General features: G+C 43.0%; 1 protein-coding gene across 1 annotated transcript in view; it reads right to left on the bottom strand.

Annotated features, from left to right (window-relative positions):
- Positions 1-20,616, bottom strand: part of DCC (DCC netrin 1 receptor) — a 1,145,836-nt gene that overhangs the window by 31,155 nt on the left and 1,094,065 nt on the right. Inside the window, exon 31 of the mRNA XM_084829640.1 lies at positions 5,136-5,348. Coding sequence (XP_084685766.1) covers positions 5,136-5,348 — 213 coding nt within the window. The remainder of the gene's footprint in view (positions 1-5,135; positions 5,349-20,616) is intronic.

Raw genomic sequence — 20,616 nt, 5'->3', positions numbered from 1 at the left:
CTTAAGAAATACACTTCCACTTCTCCACAAAGTTAGGGCAGTCCAAAAGGGCTAAAGTTATGAATCTGTGATGTAGCATTTAAAAAAACCCTGCCATTTTAAGAGGTCATGTTTCCTTTCCTTTCACACACAGATCAGTTACACAAGACAAATGGCCATTGAATCCTTGTTTGTTTAAAGCACCACCAATCATTTTCAACTGCTGAAAAGGAATTTTTCTCTTGTGGAGGAAGGGAAGGGAAGTGTCCTCTGTTCTCAAGTGCTTTGTAGAATTTATGTCAGATCTATAATGCAATAAGCTCAACAGACGCTCCATCAGAAATTTCAGACTGAGCCTGAAAAAGGACTAATGAAAACCACTTATTTGCCTGTAGCCATGATTTGCAAAGTAACTGGCTGCAGCCAGTGGGGAATGGAAAGACTAAACACAGTCTTCAGATATAGCAGTAACAGTCTGAGTCATCCTGCTAAATAAAGGAGATTAAAGGAACATATACCTCTTTTACAAATAATGCTAAGAATATTTTTTTAAAAACACCTCTAGTAGACCTCTTTTAAAAAAAAACCCTTGTGAATATGGTTAATGTAATATATAATTTGGGAAATAGCCATTTCAAATTGGAAAACATATTCCTGAAAACATGGCTATTCAATGTGAATGATCTAGCAAAAATCTATTTTCCTGTTTCTGTTCTTACTGACCTAGAGAATCATGGGCCAAACCCAGTCAATGATTGGTGCTTTTGAGTCCCATTCATTGCAATGGGGGAGTGAAGCATGGTGCTTAAACACATCCTGTTGAAATCAGCTAAAATGATAAAGGAGCTAGGGATGTAGGCTGTGTAAAATCTGCTGAGTAAAATCTGTGTTTCTCAGATTGTTAGGCGCCTTTTGTTCCATCGTCCGCTCACAAAAGGATGCAAATTTGGTTTTTTTCATCATGCGGAAAAATACGCCAAGAGGTTTCATAACCATTTACAAAAATTTCCTTAGTATGTAATGTTTAGTGTATTGTTGTCCCCTATTCCATTCAACTTTTCCTCAGTGGAAACTTGCATATTTTCCTATGAATAATTATGTGTAAATTTTGGGAAAGTTAAAAAAAAAAATTGAAAGTCCACAGACTCTGCACAGCCTGAGGGGGGCACTCTGCAGCAGATTCCACAGGTGAGGTTCTTAGAAATCCAAGTTCATTTTAGTCCATCTCGATTTTCTCCAGCATGGCAGCATCCCTAGCTGGAGCAACTCCTCTATAAGGGAAGTGGGGATTGTTTAGCTTGGAAAAATGCAAGTACAGGGAGACATAGTACAGATGTACAAAATTAGGCATGGTGTGGAGAATGTGGATAGGGAGACATTTTTCTCCTTCTCTCACAATTCTAGAACCTGGGGTCATCCCATGGAGCTGACTGGTGGGAGATTCAGGACAGATAAAAGGAAGTACTTCTTCATACAGAGCATAGTTAAACTATGGAATTTGCTCCCACAAGACGTAGTGCTGGCCACCAATTTGGATGGCTTTAAAAGGGAATTGGACAAATTCATGCAGAATAAGGCTATCAATGGCTACTAGTCCTGATGGTTATTTGCTACCTCCAGTACCAGAGGCAGTGAGCCTATGTACACCAGTTGCTGGGGAACATGGGTGAGAGGGTGCTGTTGTGCTCATGCCCTGGTTGTGGGTCCCTGGTCGACAGCAGGTTGGCCACTGTGTGAACAGAATGCTGGACTAGATGGACCCTTGGTCTGATCCAGCAGGGCTCCTCTTATGTTCTTAAATCAATGGGACTTAAATGTGCTTCACTTTGGTTGGATCATGCCCCATGGAAGGAGACAAACCCTGTATGCCTTTTGTTGTGCCCATGGATGAGCACTGCCTAGGGCTCAAGCATGTGGGGTGGGGAATGGCCTAATGCATGGGGATATATCTGCATCACTGCACTGGTCTCTCCCTACCTCGTGCAGTAAGTTTTTGTGTCCACATGTTGCAGATCCGCATGCAGGAGCCTGTTTTGTGTGTGGTTTGTTTCCCTTGCTGAGTCGACACCCTACAGCAATACAAATGATTGCTTATAAGGTAAGCAGAACTGAAAACATCTCCATCATTAAGAGAAGATGACCCACTGGATTTTAAGATACAGTACTAGCAGCAGCTGTGAAAAAACTTGATGCACAGGATTTTCAGGCCTTCTGCCTGCTGTCAAAAGTAGATTATTTAGTGATGGATAGCAGATGTTTGAAGGAAAAACATGGTATTCCCCACCCCCAATTGTTGTGTGATTCCTATCTGTCAGGCCTTTAAGCAAGTTTAGAATACAGAGCAGCTGGATGTAATCCTGACACTTCAAACCATCTCCACTGTGCAGCATATGAAATGAAGCAAAATGTTCTGTTGTGATACCTTTCACTTTCATGACAAGTTAACCACTTAGTCACACTATGACATTTCCTAAGATTCACCTGCACCTTGCCATCTCTTGCTGTCTGAAAGCCTTTTGTTCGGTTTTACTAACAAGTAGGGATGGGTGAATCTGTCAAGTTTCATTCTCTCCTGTGTTTGAATATTGTAAGTCTCGAGTTCTTTCTTTTCTAAATGTGAAGAACTTGGCAAATGTTGGTAAATTCTAATAAAAATCAAACTGAAATGAAATTCTCAGCCATCTGCCCCAGCCAAATCCAATAGCTCTAGCTATTCCCAGGATGGAGAAGACCATGTCTGTCATATAGCTGTTAAAGATTAGGAGCCTGTCAGATAAAAGAGGTGGCAACCCTCATTTAGCATGAACATGGTTGAATATACAGGAAATTCAAACCCCGAGTTACGAGCTAAGCACCCGAAGCCCTGGACCTGGGTGGATGGATCTGTTAGTTCTGGTTTTCTCCCATGATTGAAATTTTTAAATCTCAAATTGTTTTTGTGTTGTCATGGATATGGAAAACTTTGTGGATTTTGGTAAATTCTTATCAAACCTGAACTGAAACGAAATTCTCACCCATCCCTACTAACAAATGATCAAACCGCAGAATATTTAGCCAGTGTCAAGAAAAATGGCCTCGACAAGGTCCAGGCAGATAGACCTATCAAAAGCTATCATGGTGTTGGGTGTTCAGGGCATCCATCTGAATGCCTAGATCAAAGCCACACATCAGAAATAAGAGGTTACTCTGAGAGTACGTTGCATGCAATCTCAAGGTAAAACCCATGACATATAAAACAGTACGTATGTTTGTTTCCACTGATGCAATGAATATGGACTTGAGCACGCTCCGGGAGAGAGTGCAGGACAGGAAGGCCTGGCGTGCTGTGGTCCATGGGGTCACGAAGAGTCAGACATGACTGAACGACTGAACGACAACAAACGTTTGTTTCATGTTGTGGGTAGAGACTATCGGCTCTGTCTCTGTACAACACAAACACATGGTGAAATAATAAGTGTGTATTTACCAGGGCCAGTGCAAGATGTCCTGCCAGAGTGCCTGTCATCTGGGAGGGCTCAGTCATACCTTGCTTGGGGGACCCCTCAGAGAAAGGTGCCAAGCCACTGCTCCACAGAGCCACACTGGCCATTTTCCTGCTGTAGCATTAGCCATGGCAGAAGAGTGGCTGGTGTGGCTCTCCAGGGTGGCCTCCTGATGCCTCACTCTGAGGAGTTGTCAGAGCGAGGCATTGGCCTGGCCTGGCAGCAGCAGCACTAAAAAAGTGGCACTACTGGAAGTGAGGCTGGGGGGACATGATCTGCTGCCCTTCCAGATCTGCTGCCTGATGTGAAGGATTCACTCTGCCTCATGGGAGGGCCGGCCCTGATATTCACATTGCAGTTATTCTGGAAACCGTGTCCACAAACAGTAATGGCTCAAGTCCTTTCTGCCAAGTGTGAAAATGGTTCAGGAGGACTGCTCTTGGCTACTCCACTATCTGATTCCACAAGAGGTGACAGATGGTCCTTCCACTGCCCATGCCAGTTGTCTGCATGTGGTGGATTGGACCTTGGCAGCTAAGGGTGGAGAGTTACCCTTGTTCTTACTGGTCTCACAGCAACTGCATAGAGTCATGACTTTGTGCTGATGCAGAGAACTCCAGCAATTGGTGTTGATACAAACCAATGACATCAGGCTATGCTAGTTGCATAACATACACAGGGGGATGTATCCCAACACAGGGAGCCAACTTGTCCTGAGTCAGCCATTGATCCACCTAGCTCAGTATACTCTTTATTGACTGGTGGCAACAGCTCCCCAGAGACAGGAGATTTACCCAGACCCAACTGGAGATGTCAGAGATTGAACCTAGGACCTTTTGCATGCAAAGCATGTGCTCTACTACTGAGCAGCAGCCTTTCCCTTAATATTATCCTTCATTTTGCAAATGGGGGGAGGAGAGACTGAGAGTGAGAGAGTGTGGCTTGCCTAAGGCCACCTAGCGAGATCATTGCAGAGCTGAGATCTGACTTCCTGATGCATAGCCTTCATCTCAATTCATCACTGGGATGGTTTTGAGATCTGGCCCTTTTGGGGCTCACCAAATTTCTGCACTGCTTCTGACTCGTCTTGCATTTGTGAGCCTAGCTGTAGGTTTCATCCCCAACTCTGGGAATTGTTTCCCTTAAAAATAAATAAATAAATAGCGATGCGTGCAAATTGTGCTGCAATTTGCATTCATTGCAGTGGTGAATTGCATAATTCGCAAGAGCTGCAGCTTCAATTTGCGCAAATTATGCAAGTTGTGCTCCAAATTTGTGCAAATTATGCAATTTAGGGGCACAGCTTGCTATTTATGTCGCCCCACCCTTAAATTGGCCCGACACAATGCAGATCATGTCAGGCCAGCTTGTGGGAAAGCAAGCCAAAGCCCGGGGGGCTGAGATGATGAAAGCTCATCTAGTTCTACCCCCCTCAGACAGATCCCTCTGTCATCCCTATCTTGAAGTAGCTTCATCCAGTTTTTGCCCAAACTGTGAAATATCAACCAATTTTTAAGCTCCATTTCCCTTTGAGTTTTAAGCACAGCATGATGGTTTATGATGATACAGGGCCAGAGGTGATAAAGAGAAATAAGCACTATCTGACAGAACATATTCTGCATGAAGAAAGTTTTGTCCTCTTGCAGGCACTCATTTCAACAGTAGTTCACTTACCTGTCTGAGATAAAAGCGGTGTATAAGGGACTTTCGGTTCTATTGCACTCATTGGTGGAGGTAGCAAGGGATTGGCAAAACTGCGGAGAGGATGTGTAGGCCGGACACATGCTGTGGGAATTGTCCTGCTTGGGGCATCCTCATTACTGGGATGTTCAGGCTGCGTCTGTGGTAGCATGGATGTCTGCTGAGGGGCTGGTCCTTCACTGACTGCTACAAGAGGATAAGAGGAAAAGAAAACGTAACCAGACAGAAATCCCACAAGTTGTAAGTTCATGTAGAAATAATAAATAGTGTTTATCCTTCATCCTCCCTTCTCTGTCTGCTCGTTGTAGGGGTGTATGAAAAATTGGATTCAATATATTTTTGACCAGAATCTACCCAATTTGCACCTCCTGAACATAGTGGACCTGAACACAAATTGTGGTTGATGTCCATACTATTCTGAGCTCATGATGTGATTTGCAGACAAAAAAATGCATCTGAAAAACACATATGCACACAAAATATGCACAAGAAAAAATGCATACTTTTAAAAATGTGCACCATCATGTTTTAATCAGTGGGAGAAAATATGTCCTTTTCAAAAATACACACAATTGATATGTACATTTGGAAAAATGGGCCCAAAATATGCACACATTTTTATGTGAAAGGGGAAAAAAACAAAGCTTGTAGTCTGATACAGACACAGGTTGGATTGAACTTTCAGGTGGAAGCTCAATGAGCTCAGGTTTTGCTGCTTCACACATCCCTAGTTCCTTCGGTCTTTCTAAGGAACAGGAAATTCCTTTTAGAGATATGGGTTTATTTTACTTGAAATTTATGTGACCTACCTTGGACAGTGGGATATATATTATAACAACAGTTCAACAATCCTGCAACAACACTGCAACAATACAGTATTTTAACAACATTGCAACAATACTGAATTCCACTATATATTGATTCCATAATTCAACCACTAGTTCATAAACTTCCTTCCTATAGTAAGGACACTATGGTTTTCCCTATGCAGATTGAAAAAAACTAAAACAAGAATGTTGATTTAACATTGATATCATCACAACCTTGGATGTTACTTCTTTATATACTAACATACCCCACAAAGATAGCCTCTCAGCCTTAACACACTTCTTAAATAGCAGAATCTCTAATGGACCCAATACTGGAGTCTTAACCTCCCCAGTTGGCACCCACTTGCAACAGTTTCATGTTCAATGACAATCACTATATACAAGTCCAAAGTACAACAATGGGAACATGTATAGCCCCATCATATGCCAAACTATGTATAGGACAACTTGAAGAAACTATTGCCAGGACTTCCACCTACAAGCCCAGCATAGTCCTAGATGACAAAGATGTCATCTACATAATGCCACCATATGCTGGGTGGCACTATGTAGATGACATCTTTGTCATCTAGGACTATGGAAGAGATAGCTTGGTGAATTTTATTAGGTTTATCAACACTGTCCACCTGACAATAAGGTTGACCACCAACACCACAACTCAAAACAACCAAATTACCCTTCCTGGCTGTCCTCTTAATCATTGAGAAAACCATCAAATTTTCATAGACTTACACTGTAAACCTACAGATTCCCACCTGTGATTTAATTACAAATCATGTCAACCCGAAGTCCTTTAGGGCACAGTCCTATGGCTGCTAGACAGCATCTAGATGGCCATAGGATTTTTGGGTTCCCAGAAACCCGACTACCCAGCCCCTCCCTCTCCCACTGCCTCATAGGTGGTGTGGTTCATCCCTGGCTCTGTGCTCATAAGAGCAGTGTAGAGCGGGTAAAAAGGGGGCATTTCTGGGGGTGGGGAGGGGACCATGGAAGTGCCCTTACAACGGTTCCTATGCACTGTCCAGCCTTCCCCAACCCCCTGCACTCTGTTGCACCCCAGCTAGATGGCTGAAATTGGCTATTTAGCTGGAAATGCAGGGCGGCCAGAACATGGAGGAGAGGATCCCCTCCATGATCCACCTGAACTGCATTATATAGTCGGCTGCCTCCAAGTTTGGAGGCGGCCAACTATCCCCATAGGATTGTACCCTTAAAGGGATAGAGAAGTATATAGTTTGGATCTCAGGATAAAACACACTTGCAATAATGAAGAAAATCTCAAAAAGGTGTAATGAACTCAAAGAACATCTCCAGCCGTGTGGATACCCTAGTCACATTATTGGCTACAGTATCAATAAAGAATCAGTAATATCCAGGGATACCCTCCTTTATGAAGCAAAGGCAAAACCTTTGAAAGAAAATTGCATTCCATTTGTTGTGGACTACCATTCTGCTTTTAGAGATGACCTGAAAATTAGAGATGATCTGAAAACAAAAAAGGACACATATAGGAAGTTGAAAGAAGGCCAAGCAACAAAGGAAGACTACAGGCAGGTAGCACAGAATTGCAGGGATGGCGTCAGGAAGGCTAAAGCTGAGAATGAGCTGAGGTTAGCGAGGGATGCTAAAAGCAACAAAAAGGCTTTCTTCAGCTACCTGCATAGTAAAAGGCAGAGGAAATAAATGGTTGTTCAGCTATTAAATAAGGATGGCAAAATGATAATGGATGACAAAGAAAAGGCAGAGGTACTCAATTCCTACTTTGGCTCAGTCTTCTCCCAAAAGAGGGTCTATGACCGCCCTGGCAAAGGTGAAGTACAGGCTGAAGGGGCAGGGTTGCAGCTTGAGATCGATAGGCATATGGTCAAGGAACACCTAATGACTTTGAATGAGTTCAAATATCCAGGGCCAGATGATCTGCATCCTATAGTAATAAAGGAACTGGCAGAAGAACTCTCAGAACAGAACCACTGTCTATTCTCTTTGAGAAATCATGGAGAATGGGTGATGTGCCAGATGACTGGAGGAGGGCTAATGCTGTCCCTGTCTTCAAAAAAGGGTAAAAAGGAGGAACCTGGGAACTACAGACCAGTCAGTCTGACATCAAACCCTGGGAAAATTCTGGAGCAGATGATAAAGCAATCCATCTGTAAGCACCTTGAAAATAATGCAGTGATTACTCGACGCCAACATGGATTTGTCAAGAATAAGTCCTGCCAGATGAATCTGATCTCATTTTTTGATCAGGTAACCTCTCTTGTGGACCGTGGGAATGCTGTAGACATAATATACCTTGACTTCAGCAAAGCTTTTGACAAAGTGCCCCATGATATCCTGATGAGCAAACTAGCTCAAAGTGGGCTGGATGAAACAACAATCTGGTGGATACATAGTTGGCTACAGAATCAGAGTCAAAGAGTGCTTATCAATGGGACCTTCTCAAACTGGGGAGAGGTAACGAGTGGGGTACCACAGGGCTCAGTCCTGGGCCCAGTGCTCTTCTCTTCAACATTTTTATTAATGACTTGGAGGAGGAGGTGCAGGGAATGCTGATCAAATGTGCAGATGACACAAAATTGGGTGGGATAGCTAATACTTTGGAAGACAGAAACAAAATTCAAAGTGATCTTCATAGACTGGAGTGCTGGGCAGAAAACAACAGAATTACATTTAGTAGGGATAAATGCTAAATTCTGCACCTAGGAAAAAGAAACCAAATGCACAATTACAAGATGGGGGATACGTGGCTCAACAACACTACAAGCAAGAAGGATCTTGGAATTGTTGTAGATAACAAACTGAATATGAGGCAATAATGTGATGTGGCTGGAAAAAAGGCAAATGCTATTTTGGGCTGCATTAATAGAAGCATAGCTTACAAATCCTGGGAAGTCCCAGTTCCCCTCTCCTCAGCACTGGTTAGGCCTCATCTGGAGTACTGTGTCCAGTTCTGGGCACCACTTTAAGAAGGATGCAGACAAACTGGAGAGGGTTCAGAGGAGGGCAACAAAGATGATCAGGGGACTAGAAACAAAGCCCTATGAAGAGAGACTGAAAGAACTGGGCATGTTTAGCCTTGAGAAGAGAAGACTGAGGGGAGATAGGATAGCACTCTTCAAATACTTGAAAGGTTGTCACAGAGAGGGAGGTCAGGATCTCAGTCATCCCAGAGGGCAGGACACGAAATAATGGGCTCAAGTGTCAGGAAGCCAGATTCCTGCTGAACATCAGGAAAAATTTCCTGACTGTTAGAGCAATACGACAATGGAACCAATTCCCTAGGGAGGTGGTGGGCTCTCCCACACTGGAGGCCTTCAAGACAAGGCTGGACAGCCATCTGTCAGGGATGCTCTGACTTGGATTCCTGCACTGAGCAGGGGGTTGGACTCGATGGCCTTGTAGGCCCCTTGCAACCCTACTATTCTATGATTCTATGATTCCCCTATCTCCAGATTATGGGGGATAGTTACCTTGTTGTGCTCATTTAATCCTATTGTGCTCATTTAATAGAAGCCAGTAATTCTCCACCATGCATGGCCTTCTGAGAACCACCCAAATTATGTAAATGACTAATTAAAGCAGCATTTAAACAAGATATTTGCAACCCAGGATCACACCAATGCAAATCAGCATGTTGCATTATCTGCAGTTACCTTCAAGAAACCACTTCTTTTAAGAGCACAGTTACCAATAAAATTTATTTCATTAGACAATTAGTAAGGTGCACTTCCACTAATGCAATTTATTTAATTGAATGTAAAAAAAAAAGTTGCATGCAATATGTAGGGAAAACTATAATGGACCTAAGAACAAGATTCCATAACTGAATCTGCAATTCTTATGGAAAAATTAGAGCAGCCTATTGTAAGACATTTTAACTCACCTATCCATAGTCTTTCAGACTTCCAATTGCTTCCAGTTGAATAAACAAAGGATAGTAGCATGCTTGACAGAAAGGAAAGCTTCTGGATCTACAGACTCCAAACCCTTAGTGTGGCCTTAACCTGGAGGACAATTTGTAATCTTTATACCACTCACACCTCTGTTTTTTACTTCTTAGGAATTTTAATCTCCCAGCATTCCAAACTGCCACTCCTGGTATGCATTTAACATCACAACTACTGATAAAGGCAGAAGCCAAAACCTTTAGCACTAAATATATTTTGAAATTACTCTGTTGTTAGTCTATCTATCTTACACACACACAAGATATCCTGAAAACCTCGCAATAATTCCTTCAAAGGAATGACATCTTCATCTGTAACTAGTGAGATACTTGTCACTAGGTGTGTAGAAAATGGGCCAATATATTTGTCAGATATGTTTCTGTACTCACATATGCAATTTGTACTCCAGTCTGGGAGAATTGTCAATCGGGATTAGGTCAGGTTTTGGCCCACAATGCAGTAAAGCTCCTATGAGAAGTCTTGTTCCCATAGGAATGAATGGCAGTCATTTCCTTATCCAGGAGCAAGTAAAGGAGCACACTTGGAGAAACCACTGGGGTGGAGGTAAGATCTGCCATCTGCCCTGTGGTTGACCCCAGTCTCAGGTGAAGGGCAGTTTCAGCCTCCTCTATACTCTGTCCCAGTTTGAAGCTTGTTTACTTTGTCCCATGGAACTCAATAAGAACCTCTGAGAACTGAGTCAACTATAAGACTGTTTGGACATTTGGTTTGTTCTTATTGAAATTTAATATAATTCTGTTTTTTTTCTTTTCTCTTTCTTTTCTCTTCCTTCTTTTGCTAACCTCCCTTTTTTCTTTTTCTTAGAATACTGTAATGTTAGAAACGGAAGATTCTGATTATATTGTTGGTAGTGTTTATTTCATTTATAAAAATAAAATAAAAATGGATTAAAAAAGTGAGATCTGAGTCAACTAGTATTTTGCCTCACCTTGTAATTACCTTTTTCAGAATATTAATTTGCCTAACTCATAATGCTCAGGTGCAATTCAAATCAAATGTTGTACAGCTCACAGAGGAAAATGAGATTCTGCACATGCATAGATAGTGCTTCTGAATGTGAATCTATTTTAGGTTTAAGTCACAGACACCAATTAGTACTCCCACAAGGAAAAACAAACATCCCCAAAAGGATTTTTAAGGCTCCTTGGGAACCACTGGTCCAGCCTAGTGATGCTCCTGGGTCTTGTAGGAATAGACGGAGAAAGCTGAAATATTAAGCCTATTGCATATACTGCAATCAATATTATTTATTTATTTATTTATTTATTTATTTATTTATTTATTTATTATTACATTTATATCCCACCTTTTTTCCTCCTTAAGGAACCCCAGGTGGCATACATACTCCTCCTCCTCCTCCTCTCCAGTTTATCCTCACACCAACAACCCTGTGAGGTGGGTTGGGCTGAGAGTCTGTGACTGGCCCAAAGTCACCCAGTGAGCTTCCATGGCTGAGTCGGGACTGGAACCCGATCTCCCAGCTCCCAGTCCAACTCTCTCGCCACTACACCACACTGGCTGTCATTATCGGGTTGGTTCAGAGCTCGGGGTAGGGGGAGGTGGAATATTTTCTGAGAGTCCTCCAAAACAACAATAACCCATAATTGGTGATCCATTTCTGAATCAAGCCCTTATTTTCTAGGGATGGACAGATCTGTCAGTCTTGGTCTTGCTGAGAGTATTTTTTTTTTAAGGTCAAGGTCATTCTGTTCTGTTTCCATACAAGTTTGCTTTAAAAAAACAGAAATGAAAACAAAATCCATCCCTACTGAAATGTGTACTTTTTTTGTTTCCATTTTTCATACTGTACACATCAATGTATGCATTTTTTCCAAGTACTTTACATTGCTGAAATGCTGTTTTGCACACATCTTTCTCAAATAAATACATGGAATTTGTGTGCCCTTTTGCCTGAGACTAGCTGCACTGGAAAGCTTGCAATGCAGATTTCAGAATGCAACATTGTTTCAGCTTGCTAAAAGGTGCTGGAGCTGCAGGTTGGGTGAATCTACTTTAAAGGAAAACGTTGAGGGAGCAAATTTCTCACCCATCCCCACTATTTCCATAGCTTAGGCTCCTTCTTCACATTAGAGTCAGATGGAGGCCGAGAACTGAGGTGGTTGTGTGGGCATATGTTAACTGTACTTCTTAACTTTTCACTGTGGAAGCTAGAACTTGGATTTAGGAATGTTGCAGGAATCCGACAGGGTGGTGGAGTCCAGTGGACTTCCCTCACACTCAGCCTCCCAGCCTCCAGTCTGTGAACTGCCGTGCTTGCTGGACCTGGCGAGCACCGAGCTGGGACTGTGCAGCAGTTCCTGCTGGTCTGCTGAGCTGCCATTTTGTGTAAAAATGGTGGCTCATTCTTTTACATAGAGGGCCTTTTACACAATTGCAGCCATAAAGCGGCCGTTTACGCAAGATTACAGGCATAAATGGACCATTTATGCCTGTAATCTTGCATAAATGGCTGCTTTACGGCCACTGTTTGCGTAAAAGGCCCTTTATGTAAAGGAACAAGCCACCATTTTTACGCAAAATGGCGGCTCATTGAGGGAACGGGTGGCTGCATGCTGTTCGCCAGGTGCTCATGGACCGTCCAGAGGCTCACGTGATGCAGTGAACAGGGGTAGCCAGCTGGCAGGGGTCTGGTGAGTGGCATGCGAGGCGGATTGAAGCGAGTCCATCCATCCTTACTTGGATTCAATATTTGCAAAAATCAACAACAGAGACAAAGAATAACAGCCATCATTAAGGAAGTTAGTGACACAAAGTGCTGCAGGTCACTAGGTAGACTCCTCTGCCATTCTGATAACTGCATCTTCTCACGAGGACTGTCAAGGAAGAGGATGCTTAATTAATTTCTCTTTAAGCTATCCCCAGCACTATTTTTCCCCAAGACAGCTGCAGTATTGCCAGAGCTGTCACTTCCTGCTTTATTATCTTGTATCCAGAGTCCATTTTTCTGTGATTTGAATATGCCACATCAAACCTGCACATAAAAATCAGGGCTATCCTATTGTGTGGAGACTTGCTTATAGAAGAGGACTCACAAAAACAACCTGTGCTCTTTCCTCCCCCAAGAGCAGGCTCAGTGCCAAAGCAGGAACATGAACCTGACTGGCACCTCCACCCAACCCAAGACACAAAATCAATGGGACTTATTTCCTCCAGTGACTGCTGTGTATGTGATGCAATTACTAGGGTTGCACAGGTTCAGACCCGACAGCTGGATAGGAATGGGACTATTTCCACTTAAAATTAAATAGTCATTTAATTTAGTCGATTAATTAATTAATTAATTAATTAATATACTGCCCAATAGCCGAAGCTCTCTGGGCAGTTCACAGAAATTAAAACCACAAAGTGCAGCATAAAACGATATGAAATATTGTTTCAATATAAGCTTTCAATAGACAATATGAAAGCTTAAAACCACAATGTAGCAGTATAACCAGGATACAATCTAGCAGCAATGCAGAGATTTAAAATACAGATTTAAAACTCCAGAGCTAAAAGACTAGGAAGCTAAAATGCCAAATACTGGGAGAATAAAAAGTTCTTCCCCTGGTGCCAGAAGGAGTACAACATAAGCACCAGGCGAACCTCTCTAGGGAGCTCATCCCACAGCTGGGGTGCCAGAGCAGAAAAGGCCCTCTATTTCCTCTTACCCCTGATTCATAGGTGAATTTTGACCCCAAAGTGGAACTGCACTTGTGTTAATGGACCAAACCTTCCTCCACCCCCACCACTCACAATTTTTAGACAAGACCATGGTTCATAGGTAAAGCATGTGCTTTGCAGACATGCATAAGGGCCCAAGTTCAGTTGCCTTTTGCTCTCAAGTCCAAAGACCCCCAGGGTGCAGGCTCATGAGAAACCTTGGCCAATAACCAGAAAAGCTGTTGCTAGTCAGTCAGCAGAGAGAATGCTGAGCCAGACTGAGCAATGATCTGATGCCACATCTCAGGGTGGGCCCTCCAGATGTTGTTGCAACTCCTATCATCCCTCACAATTGACTATGCTGGCTAGGGCTGCTGGGAGTTGCAGTCCACCAACAACTGGAGGACCACACATTCTGTGGTCCTGCTATATATGGTTATTCCTTATATATACCAAGAGCCAGCATCAGCATCCAGCACCCTTGGGGGCCCACTGGTTGTGATGCCTACCATGTGCCCTTGTGCCATTTGGCAGGCAGCAGTGAGTCACCATTTCAAATTTCTCATAATGCCCCAAAGCTCCTGATGTATCATGACTCCAGGGGAAATACAAAATGGTGGCTCATACCTGCCTGCCACTGCTGCCGTGTAAGCCCCTGGGGGGAGGCATAGACTTGGAAAGGGCCTACAGAAGGCACTTTGCCAAGGGCCATCTCAGGTCTGGAGTCTGCCCTGTCTACATCTCGTATATTCAGCAGTCTGCAGCTCAGCTATAGTAGCTGCAGTCACAAAAATACTGATAATAACCAGATAATAAATAGAGAAAATAAATACAGATAATAAATAGCACACTTTTAATATCTCAAAGGCAAGGCACACATTTGATTTGATTACAGACAACATAGTTGAAGGATGGATGTGAGAGCTGGAGAGAGAAACAAAAATGAAAGGTAATCAAAGAGAAAGAGACTGTTGTATACAATATAATTCCCATTTTCCTCCATCTACTCTGGCCACTTATTTTGTACCAGGTTGGTAATTACAGGCTGATTATTACAGCTTCGGACATCCTAATGGCTGCCATCTAAACTGCTCCATCAATGTGACTGAGCCATAACTTCAGTTGGCCACCTGGAGAGGAGTGAGAGTTTGGTTCAATTTCCACGTCCATTTGTTGCTTGGTTACAAGGCTGGCAAGGTAAGGACTATGTTAAATTATTGCTCCCTTGCATTTATTCACACCGGTGAGTTCTTCATTTGCCCAAAGAGAATAAAGTTAAATGCAGCAGGCTTGTACTGAAGTACCAGCACAGTAGGAACACCAAGGCCTGATAACGAGTAATTGCTTCAAATTGAAGAAACACTGCATATAGCGGGACTGTTTAAATGCCACACATTTTATTAGAGATAGCACAGGGATACAAAGTACAAGATAATAAAAAAAAGTCATAGTATATGAATAACACAATATGTCAGAATTGGGCAAAGTCCCCTTGATCTGATTCATAATTAACCTGGGAAAAAATCCGAATGAATGAAACAGACATTGGAACAAGCAATTTGGCTTCTGTCAAATTACAAATCAGACCAATGTCTCTCCTGACACACACTTGAAGGTATCAGAGGGGACTGAGGCAATGGGCACTAGAAAAGACTCAATTTATGCCAGAAGGGGTGTAGATTTCATGGATGCCTTAGGTGCCTTGGACATTCATAAGAACATAAGAGCCCTGCTGGATCAGACCAAGGGTCCATCTAGTCCAGCATTCTGCTCACACAGTTGTGAACCAGCTGTCGACCAGGGACCCACAAGCAGGACACGAGTGCAACAGCACCCTCCCGCATATGTTCCCCAGCAACTGGTGTACGTAGGCTCACCGCCTCTGGCACTGGAGGCAGCACATAGCTATCAGGACTAGTAGCCATTGATAGCCTTCTCCTCAAGGAACATGTCCAACCCCCTTTTAAAGCCATCCAAATTGGTGGCCATCACTTTATGTCCTGAATTCTGTAGTTTAACTATGTGCTGTGTCCAGGGATGGTTCATGGGAGCTAAACCCCCCATGAAACCCAGTTCCCAGGAGCAGCATCCAAGGCTTCTATGAAGCATGTGGCTTTCCTGGTATGGATTCATGTGCCACTGGAATCATGGGATCTGTAGTTTGCTGTGAAGTCTACACCCTTCTCAGGGTAGGCCCTTTCTGGTCACTATTTATGCAAAATTGCATTTATGGAAAAATTTGAGCTGTCATTTTGTGAAAAAATGGTTGCTTGCTGAGGGAACGGGCAGCTGTTGGATGCTCACTGGGTGGCTGCGTGGGAATTGCCAGGCACCCATGGACAGCGTGGCAGCTCACAGCAGGGGTTCAGCAGATGGGCACGGTGTGGATGGAAGTGAGTCCATCCATCCCTGGTAGGCAACAAGTATGGGAGTGAGAGACAATGAGGCTCCAGTTCATACCAGGCAAGCCACAAGATTCACAGAAGCCTTGGATGCTGTTCCTGGTAACTGGGTTTCATGGGAGTTGTTGCTCCCATGAACCATCCCTGGGCTATCAATGACACCTGTGCATTGTACACTCCTCCTGGTCTGAATTCCCCCTACTACCACTACTAAATACTTCATTATCCCCCTACTGGCACTACTAAATATTTCAAAATGGGGGGGTGTTGAGGGAAGGAGATGATTCGTCCTGGGAGAGATACGGTAGGCCTAGACACCTCTTGTCCCTAGCATGTGACGATGTCAAGGCGTATGTGGAGCAGAAAAGTCCTCTTCAGGCTCATTTTGGCTTTTGAGATTTCATAGGTCATTGCCAATATAGTTTATTTCCAACAGCCACTATCATGTTTATGTTCCATCCTTCTGACAAGAAGCTCAGGGCAGTATTCATGGGCTATCCCAATTTATCTTCACAAGACCCCTGTGAGGGATGTGAACTCTGAGATGTGGTTACTTGCCCATAGCCTAGAGATCTTCATGGCTGAGCTGTGATCTGGATCCTGGTCCAAAAGTCGTTTATTTATTAACTTACTTACTTATTTATTCTATACTGCTCAATAGATGAAGCTCTCTATTCATTAACCCCCATGGGTCTGCCAATCATTTATTACATTTGTATCCTACACTGCCTCTAAGGAGCTCAGAACACCATTTTAGCCACACAGCAGATAATGGCTTGCCCAAGGGGCTACCCAGTAAGGTTTATGGCTGAACAGGGTCCTGTACCCTGAATTCCCATGTTCAAATCTAATTCTCAAGTTATTGCACCCCTGATGCCCTGATTCAGCTATGGATGCAAAAGCAAGCTGCCAGGCATGGCTGTCCACGGGAACTTTCCTGGGTTGGTGGGATGGCAGAACTGAAGACTGGTATGTGAATGCAATGTATGCGTAAAGCTGAACAGTGGTATGTGAATACAATACCACTACATGCTACTACACCACACCTGTGTATTTTCTTTGTGTGCGTGTGCCAGTGTTTTCTTTGTTGCTTAGAGATTTATTCTATGGCATTTAGAAACTTGCAGAGTGGGAGAAAATCCAGGGAATTTGACAGCACTGATGATGTAGAAGTGTGCTATATTGAAGTTTGACATGAGCGGTATCATGAACTCTAACAAAACTTTATTTGGAATGAGGATATGAAAAACAAACTGAGTACAACAAGGAGGAAAGAAACAGATGCAGAAATGTAGCGCAGAAGTCTTACGGATGTCGTATCAGATATTTTCTGCCATGACAACCCTTATTGTAACATTGACAACTTCAGATAGCTTCTCAGGCAAGGGTTCTTCATGTTCTAGAATGATTTCTTTCATACTGGAACATTGGTGAATGCTATGTGGAAAGTCGCAGTGGACGCTGAGGGAAATGTCTCTGGTGCTTGTACTGGGGAGAAGTGGGTACCCTTGATCAGGGCCGAGGGTTCTAAAGAAACTTGGACTACTCACTTTTCACATCGTTATCATCCACTTTTTACACCAACTAGTGTAATACAACTTTTGCAGTAGTACTTCAATTCTGAAATGCACATTTTGTGTCTGGGTGCACATTAAAACACATACACCCTGATACCATTCTAATAGTGACAAGACCCAGGTTTCTGGTTTACTGAGACAGGTTGGCCTGGCCTCTGAGAAATGTGTATATTGTATCTACCTCTCTATTGTTTCTCGGTGGGTAGACCTTTCCACACTTGGTTGAAATCTTCAATTATTTCCCTAGATCCCTTTCACTTGTGCCCTTGGGCATGGTAAATGGGAGTGGGAGGTGATTTCCTGCTCAGCTTGCAGTCCACCATTAGGCTCTAATCTCCAGGCAACATACAAGAGACTCAAGTACCTTTACAACAGGATTCTTTATTACTACAATACATGAGAAAACACTCACACTGCCTCAGCTCCAAGGCCTGCTTGCATTAAGACAGAGAGAGAGAGAGAGAGAGAGAGAGAGGGAGGGAGGGAGGGAGGGGAGCTAGATCTACACAACTGCTTTATATTGAAGTGCACAGATAACTGTTGGGGCACATTGCATATTCGATATACCCCTTTCGAAGTGTTACTTCCTGCTGTTTATTCCACATTATCCCATATACATCCGCAACAAATGTAATTGTGTGTCCTATGAGGTATAAATGTGTAAGAGGGATATAGTGTTACCATGATGGGATTGTAATGATATGACACAAGGTGTAGATCTGGCCGGAGAGGGAGTAGGGAGTAAAGGAGGGAAAGGCCCCAGGAGAAAAAAGAAACTACAGTTTTGCAGGCTTTCTTAAAGCTCTACACGTGCACGCACACACACACACACACACACACACACACCACAACCCCCTGTAGCCCTTGATAAATTGCACTGCTGCTACAGTCAACTTTACAGTCACTTCTCCACTGTATTTTACACAAACACACACACACACACACACACACACACAGGTCAGGACATTTGTTGACATACTGCAGGATGGTCAATACACTATTCTAACTTCCTCCTCCCCCCAGCAAAATGGGTATATCAATACTGGGGTACTTTGAAGGGCTGGTATAACCCACACTTTCTCAGCCACAGCTCTGCCTCCTGAAATATAGGTATAATATTGAAGTTAGACCTTATCTGCATGCATTGCTAGTTATTTTTTAATGTTTACAGAAAAAATAAAATAAAAAAGAAAGATACAAGTTTGAAAGGTCACAAACTCTTGTCTTAAGTGCTACCTTCTGTGTTTGGGTAGACACAGTACTGCCCAATCACAGCTAGACTAAAAGCCCAAATTTCTGAAGTGTGTGCGACGTGTGTGCGCGTGTTTTAAACGGGGGCAGCAAGGACTTCCTACCTGAGAAGATCAAAAAGAAAAAGTGTAAAAAATGAACCAGGGAGGTTCTTCTCCAGAAAGTGTGCCAAATATTGCTAGGAGTTCATTCATTGGCTAGTATAACTGAAAGGTGGGTTCAGCAGACTAGTTTCTCACAAGGTGAATGGGCAGAATAGTGTCTGTACATTTTGTCTCATATATTTTGTTCTAGAAGGGCTAGAGATTTCCCTTAAAAAAAAAAAAAAAAAAGATAGCCGGGGATTTGGGGATAATGGCTCATCCAGGCTGAGCAAATGCCCCCTCTTATCCCCCTCTGCAGACTTCATGCTGACACATATCCCTAGATGGATGGGGACATGCATACAAATTGGTGTTGTGCATGTAGTACGTGTCACTACAAAACCCTATCCAGGCAATACCACTAACCAGGGATGGATTTAGTCCCTGCTATGCACGAAGCAGCAAGGATGCATACAATTTCACTGGGGCCACTGTCTATAACTTGCAAAATAAACATGTATGAGACTCACACTGACTGTAAGCACCACAACAGTAAAAGCCAAACTAGTCATCATGTGGAAGATCTGTGATCGGATCTCCTCACTTGGTTTTCTTGGGGTGTTCAAAGGTCCAATTTGGATCTGGCTTTTCTAACCATTTCCCCATGTGTTATTTCTCCAACTCAATTCTCCCCGCCCTACAAGTTGCTCTTAGGTGTGGGGAGACAGGTACAACATGGATACCTGTCTTTTCTCCCCTCTGTAGTTAACAGCACTGTGAACGGAGCAATTTAGGTGAAAATAGAGTGGGATGAAGGGATAACCCACCCCCTTCACCAGGACCACATCCACAATCCAAATTGGAAGCCCCTGCTTTTTATGAAAGAAAAAGATATTAAAAGATATAAAAAGAAGTCTTGAAAATGAGAGGTATGTCTAAATACTAATGGAGGCAGTGCAGGTAAAAAGCCTCTTAATATCTACACTACTGGGAATATTATTTATTGCTTAGCGCTTAGCCACGCAATGCAGATTGAGAGCCTCCCCAACCCAAATGATTCATTGTTTTTGAAGGTAACCATCTCCCTGCTTAAATGGGAGAACAGGCTGTTGAACTTTGCCTTGTAGTTCTGTTGTTTGCAAAAGCTGATGAGACACAGAGGACTTGGCAGTACAAAACACACAGTCCAAAGTGCACAGCGAGGTGAAATCTCCCAGCATGTTATAATTATAAATGCTTTGGTGTATGTATACATTTCACTTTAGGCCCCAAATGAGATTCTAAGTAAGCAGCAAGCAGCATTTCAGAATGCATGACTGCTGTTCTTTTCCAGAATCTGATTCAGAAATAGTAGGGAGATTTTTGTGATAATGAACTGGAGGCACTGGAGAGCAGCTACAAGGGGAAATCGAGGTCAGTGCCATTTCCAAAAGCTTTCTTGTGTATATTTAAGCTCCTCTTATTCCTCCTAATGGTCAGAGAACAAGTGTGTTGGTGCTCATTTCCTTCTGCTTCTCGCTTGTTCTCTGCAGTCCTTCAAAAACAAATGATCGCTAGCGATGATGCCAAACTCCGTAATTACCTGGTTCAAAATACAAATTCACCAAGATTGTAAGATTCAGGTGCAACAGAGGTCAGGTTGGAATGTAAAACAAGGTTCTGCACATATATAAGATGTAC

This window comes from Heloderma suspectum, chromosome 2 (genome assembly GCF_057233095.1).
Source record: "Heloderma suspectum isolate Gila_16-S chromosome 2, 16-S_ref, whole genome shotgun sequence".
In the NCBI taxonomy this organism is placed as follows: domain Eukaryota; kingdom Metazoa; phylum Chordata; class Lepidosauria; order Squamata; family Helodermatidae; genus Heloderma; species Heloderma suspectum.
The sequence above is the reverse complement of the archived record's forward strand: the minus strand, read 5'-3'. Positions and strand labels throughout refer to the sequence as shown.